Source organism: Vicugna pacos, chromosome 7 (assembly GCF_048564905.1).
Source record: "Vicugna pacos chromosome 7, VicPac4, whole genome shotgun sequence".
Taxonomy (NCBI): Eukaryota; Metazoa; Chordata; class Mammalia; order Artiodactyla; family Camelidae; genus Vicugna; species Vicugna pacos.
This window is the reverse complement of record NC_132993.1, coordinates 21,922,702-21,928,370: the sequence shown is the minus strand read 5'-3', so window position 1 is coordinate 21,928,370 and position 5,669 is coordinate 21,922,702. Positions and strand designations below refer to the sequence as shown.

The 5,669-nt window shown below is 54.6% G+C and overlaps 1 protein-coding gene across 1 annotated transcript; it reads right to left on the bottom strand.

The window, feature by feature from the left end:
• Positions 1–600: 600 nt before the first annotated feature.
• Positions 601–4,868, bottom strand: PAX4 (paired box 4). Its single transcript, XM_006202337.2, has 9 exons — positions 4,557–4,868; positions 4,046–4,261; positions 3,647–3,722; positions 2,950–3,075; positions 2,641–2,723; positions 2,267–2,336; positions 1,526–1,581; positions 1,105–1,246; positions 601–782 (listed from the first exon to the last, which is right to left on the bottom strand). Exons 1-9 carry the CDS (start codon positions 4,863–4,865, stop codon positions 601–603), a joined length of 1,260 nt encoding a protein of 419 aa, XP_006202399.2. The 5' UTR covers positions 4,866–4,868.
• Between the last annotated feature and the right edge of the window lie 801 nt (positions 4,869–5,669).

Sequence of the window (5,669 nt, the reverse complement as noted above, 5' to 3'; positions counted from 1 at the left end):
CCTCCTTTATTTTTTGGCAACGCATGCTGGAGGACTTAGAGGTGACGTGCCATGAGGTACTCTCAAGTGTGTGGATGTGTACCTGGGCGAATGTGCGGGTGTACGAGCCCACACACACCAAGACAGATACTAACATATGTAGATACATACATACATAGATAAATACAGAGATTAGCTAGATTGGATAGGTAGACAATAGGTAATATATAGTTATATAGACACATAAATAGATTAGATAGATGATAGCCAGATAGATACATAGTTACATAGATAAATAGATCAGCTAGACAGATGCATAGATACATTAAATAGACAGGTAGAAAGGTAGGTAGGTAGATATGGGTCAGATAGTTTATAATTGCTAAATATGGGGGTGGGAGTATGAGTGCCCATGGGAAAAACATGATGAACAACAGAACTACTGCTAATTAAAAAGTATTTTTATTACTGACAACTGGAAGCCTCTTAAGGTAAGAGTGAGAAATAGATAGGCATGGCTTCTCCAGCCCCTCCAATCAATTGACACATAGGAGGGGCAAGGCCCACAGATGAGGAGACACAGAAGGAGGGAGGAGCCATGAACTGCTTGGGCAGGCTGTATCAGATCCTCCCCACCCCATCTCCTTTCCACTCTGGCCCTCCTCCCTCGTCCCAGGCCTTGCAGTGGGGAGCCAGGCCAGCGCAAGGCCTGAGGGGCACAAAGACTGGCGACCGGGGCAGTGGAAGGAAAGATGGCAATGCAGCACTGAACCCAGGGAGCTTGGCTGGGGGCGGCAGGTAGCCTGGAGGGATAGAGAGTGAGCTTGGGCTTGTCACTGGCACCCTACCCCCTCGAAGGCACTGATATGGAGAAGGGCGGGCATTGGTTCTCTACACGGGATGGATACTCTCGAATCCCAACCCCACCCCTTTTGCTGCTATGACTGTCAAGGGTAGTATAGACTGAGGACACTGGCCTCCCCTTCTTGTGGGCCATGCAAGGAATGAGGAAAGCTGTACTGAGTTTCCTTTGATGACCCCAGCTGGAGACCCATGCCCTTCTGTGGGTCAGGGAGTCAGTCCTCCCCTCATCCTGCAGCAGGAAGACCAGGCCTGGATTCTTACCCCAGCAGGGCTTGAGACAGGCTTGTGATGGGGTGTCACTCAGACACCTATCAGATGCTGTCCCCCAGCACAGCTGATAGCTGGAGGGACCCAAGGATTCCAGGGCAGGTAGGACTGCTGTGGACACACTTCCAGGGGACTGCTAGAAAAATCAAGAGGAAACCTTCAGCTGCCAGTGATGTCTCCTATTTAGCAGGACTGGGACCTCAGGGCTGCACACCCCCCATGTCCAGGCCGTATCCTGAAAAACTCCAGAGGGAGCCATTCACAGAGAAGACAATGAGGATGGTGCTTTCTAGAAGCGTGCACTGTGGGGGCCCAGGGGAGCCATCAATTCTAGTTCAGGCCTTCATTAGGAGTGGGAAAAGCGGTGAGCCCTTCAGTCTGTCAAGTTCACAAACCCCCCTCTCTTCCTGGATACCTGTGCAGAGACGATCCCTGGAGAAACATTCAGCACAGTCAGACCCTGGGAAATACCTACAAGAGAAGAGTCGATCCACTTAGAGGGAAGAACGGGTCTGGGGAGCAGGTAGTGGCAGTGAGAGGCAGGGAGATTCTAGGAAAGGCAACAACTTCTGGCAGGAGTGGAGGAGATGGATGTTACAACCCCAAACTGCTCTCCTCCCCAAGGAAGGGTCTTGGAAGACTGGGGAAGGATTAAATCTTGGGGATGGTGAACTGGGGACAGTGCAACCCTGAAGAGCAGGGATTTCATATCCCAAGCATCTAACACAGGGTCTGGTGCATGGAAGGTACTGAGTAAATGGTGGGTGGGTGGGTGGGTGGATGGATGGATGGATGGATGGTTGAATAAGTGGATCGATGGAAGGAAGAATGGATGAATGGATAGGTAGGTGAGTGAATAGACAGAAGGAAGGGAAGACGGATAGGTGGAAGGAAGGGAGGAAGGAAGCAGGGAATGAAAGGTGAGTGCATGACTAGAAGGAAAGATGGGTGATGGATGGGTGGAAGGGAGGAAGGAAGGATGGATGGATTGATGGGTGGATGGATGGATGGATAGGGAGGAATAGATGGAAGAAAAGATGGGTGGTTGGATGGATGGATGGATGGATAGGAATAGATGGAAGAAAAGATGGGTGGTTGGATGAAAGGAAGGATAGGCAAGTGGATGGATGGGTGGATGGATAGGCAGAGAAATCACCTGGAAACTGCATTTCCCACTTGAGCTTCTCTTGTCGGCGCCATTTGGCTCTTCGGTTGGAAAACCAGATCTGAGGGAGAGCAGAAATAACATAGCTGGCCTCCTGACCTGGACTCAGTGCAGACCTGTCCTCATACTTGACCTCCCTCCCTGCTCTGGCCCTTGCTCTCTGTCTCCTTCCTCAGCACAAAGGCTTGGGGTGAGGAGGAGAGGAGACAGTCAGCAGAAGGGAAAAAGAGGGTCTTGTCTCATTTCTGCTCCAAACAAACCTGTCTGCACCTTCTCGCCCCCTTCCCTAGCTCACCAGAGCCCGAAGCTTTCCCGGCCCAGACTGTCCCTGTAATTTGTGCACACTTGTGGCAGAGCTCACTCACCCTCACTGTGTCCTCAGGCAGAGAGGTGGCAGCAGCCAGCTTTCCCCGGGCCACTGAATCAGGGTACTGGCCACGCTGGAACTCTGCAGAGATGGAGGCTCTCACAGCCAGGGCGCGGGGAGAGGAGCAAGGCCTGTCTCCTACGCGGGCCCCACTCCCCACCTGCGACAACCCTGAACCGCCCTCCTCCCCAGGGCGGGGCAACCCACAGCCTCCAGCTCTTGGCCTTGGCCCAACAACCTCAGAGTCATTGCCTCCATGTGGCCCACCGAGCACCCTTTGGCCCACCGCCCACCCCAGCCCTGACACCTTTCTCTAGTGCCTCAGCTTGTCCTGGGGAGAAGATAGTCCGATTCCGGTGGCTGGTCCCTGGGTGGGGACCCAGGGGAGCCTCAGAACCACTCTGCGGAGTGTGAGGAGCTGAAGCTAAAACAGCTGCAAAGAGAGACAATGGCTGGTGGGGTTTGTATGGTGATTCTCCTGGTCAAATGGAGTCCCCAAGTTTCTGGGGCTGCATGCTGGGGACAGAGTGGCTGTGAGAGCAGAGCTGCATCACTGGGGCATCCGCAATTACTTGGTAGGAGATATACTCAGTGCCATGTTGGGTGCATGCTTAGCACTTGGGGGGAGACAGCTATAAGTTTGTTCCAGGCTTGCATGATCCCACAGCACATGAAGGGTGTTCTAAGAAACTGTGAATGAAGCAGGGGGAGGGTGTGGAGGATCTGTCCTGCCTCCTTCTCAGCAGATCTTGTGAATTTAGGGGCCCAGGGAGCTGGGTTCTGTTCCAGTACCTGCCAACAACTAGCTGGTGACCTTGGGTAAGTCACTTCCCTTCCTCTGAGCCTCAATTTTTTCCTGCCAAGAGAGAGTAAGACCCCTCTGCCAGGCCCTCATTGTTGTCTTACTGTGAGGGTGATCCAAGAAAGACCAGGAAAGGAATTTGAGAACTGTATAATGCTTAGATTGGGCTCTGGTCATCTTTGGAGGCAGCTCCGAGACCCACCTGGCAGCCTGAGCTGTGTCCAGGGCAGTCTCTGGTCCTCCTGTAGTGCCCGCAGGACTCGGTTGATGGAGGAGACCTGAGGGTGTGGGGTGTTGAGTGGGGAGATGGTGCACAGACACAGGGTTGCACCCTGAAGATGTTTCCCCAAGATCCTTTCTCTCCTATCTCGGTCCATACCTCGTTCCCAAAGTCAGCCTCCTTTCTCTCCCCACAAGCTTGCTTCTTCTCACCTGTCTTACCGCCACCACTTTTCAGAAGAGAAACTGCTGCATCAGAAGAGAGCCCAGGAGCCCCGCCCGCAGCCTGGGAGGCCCCGTTGCCAAGTAAGAAGGGATCTTCTTCTCCATCCCTAGACAGCCTGTTTGCAAGCCCCGGTTCTGGGGCGAGCAGGGCACTTACACTGGGAGTCTTGTCTTGGGTGCAAAGCCCTTCAGCGCAGAGCTGTCGTTGGATCTCCCAGGCAAAGAGGGCTGGGCACTCACCCTTCAGCTGGGCAATTCGAGCCACCACGGGGGGTGTAGCCAAACGTGGCTTGCTTCCCCCAATCCCCTTTGGCTCCAAGGCACCTGTGCGGTAGTAACGCCCTAGGATCTTGCTCACACAGCCATTAGATACCTGGATCAGGTGAGAAGCAGGGTCAGGTAGGGCATGATGGGCAGAGGGTGAGTGTCTTTGGGACAAAAGGAAGCTACAAGGCAAAATGAGACTAACTGGACCAGGTCACAGAGTCAAGTCCAGCCTCACCTTTAGAAGCCTGCAACTCCCTACCCCAGCCCTCAAGCGGGTCTTCTAGGAAGTAGCCCAAACCCCAGAGGCCCTCAGAGTCTGCAGTAGCCCCAGACTTCCCTCCAAGGGGCCCCTTCCCCCTGCTTCTTGTCCCCACCACTAGGTGAAGCTCCCAGCACACTACCTTAAGGCTCCGTGAGATGTCGCAGGGCCGCATCCCGCTGACAGCCAGCCGCACGATCTGCTGCCGGGTGTCCAGGGGCAGGGGCCGCCCATTCACAAAGAGTCCGCCCAGCTGATTCACACTGCTGATCCCTGGGCAGGACAAGGAGGCAGCCTCACGCCTCGTCTCCCCTCTCCCCAGCCCACCTGTGGCATGGAGGACCCTCCAGCCTGGCTGCCTACCATAGGGACAATGCTCTCCCCGGGCGAATGCTCCCCTTCTGCTCCCAGGGTCCCCCAAACATGCCATTTTCTCTGGGAGCTGGCTCATGGGTGAATCAATGCCCCCTGGCCATATGCACTGACCCTCATGATCTAGGGGAATCAGGTAGAGCAGGGGGGAAGGGACTGGACGGAGCCCCCCCAGAACACTGGCCAACGGCAGGTAAAACTATGTGGATGGAAGCAGAGCCCTGAGACAAGCCCGCCCTCCTCACGCTAGCCTGTTCTTCCCACGTGCCCTGGGCATCTTACCGTCCCGTGGCATGCTCCAGGCTGAGCCTCCTCACCCAAGGGCAGGAACTGGAGGGACTGGGGAGGGGAGTCCCCTTGGGAGTTCCTTCTTTGTTCTTGGGGCTGAGCCTGCAGTATTCGGGGGTTCTTTGGGTGAACTCGCTTGCTTACAATGGTCTTGGGATGCAGCATTTTGTATGAGTGGGTGAGGTTTCTAAAATTTGCCCATAGTTTGGCTAAGAAAATTCAAATTCTCTTTACTAAACCATTCAGTGATGAATTGAAACACCGCAGGGCCAGCAGAGGACTGAATCTTTCTGGATGTCCTGATAAGGGCCTAGGAGGGCTCTTTCTCACACGTCCCTCATAGGAGGTCAGGGAGGTGGGAAGGGATGATGCTGTCCTTTTCCAAATGGACAACTGTTGCCTCTGACCTCTCCACCCCCCTCCCCCGCAAAGTCTTCTCAGCCCCTGGGAGATGCACTCGGACCAGGGCTCCTGCCTCCTAAGCTCAAGCTCTAGGGTCTAAACCAAAGCTTGGGATGTTCTGTCCAGCCGGTGGGGCATGAGGGACCAAAGATCCCAATCGCCCTGGTCCCAGGCTACAGCCAGTTTCATGGCT

Excerpts from the sequence above, each read along its gene's own strand:
- PAX4 (XM_006202337.2), bottom strand. The coding sequence starts at position 4,865 with ATGAGCCAGCTCCCAGAGAAAATGGCATGTTTGGGGGACCCTGGGAGC. Across the intron at positions 3,723-4,045 it reads CCCAAGACAAGACTCCCAGT|GTCTCCTCCATCAACCGAGT; the intron begins GTAAGTGCCCTG and ends CCACACCCTCAG. Across the intron at positions 2,724-2,949 it reads AGCTGAGGCACTAGAGAAAG|AGTTCCAGCGTGGCCAGTAC; the intron begins GTGTCAGGGCTG and ends CCATCTCTGCAG.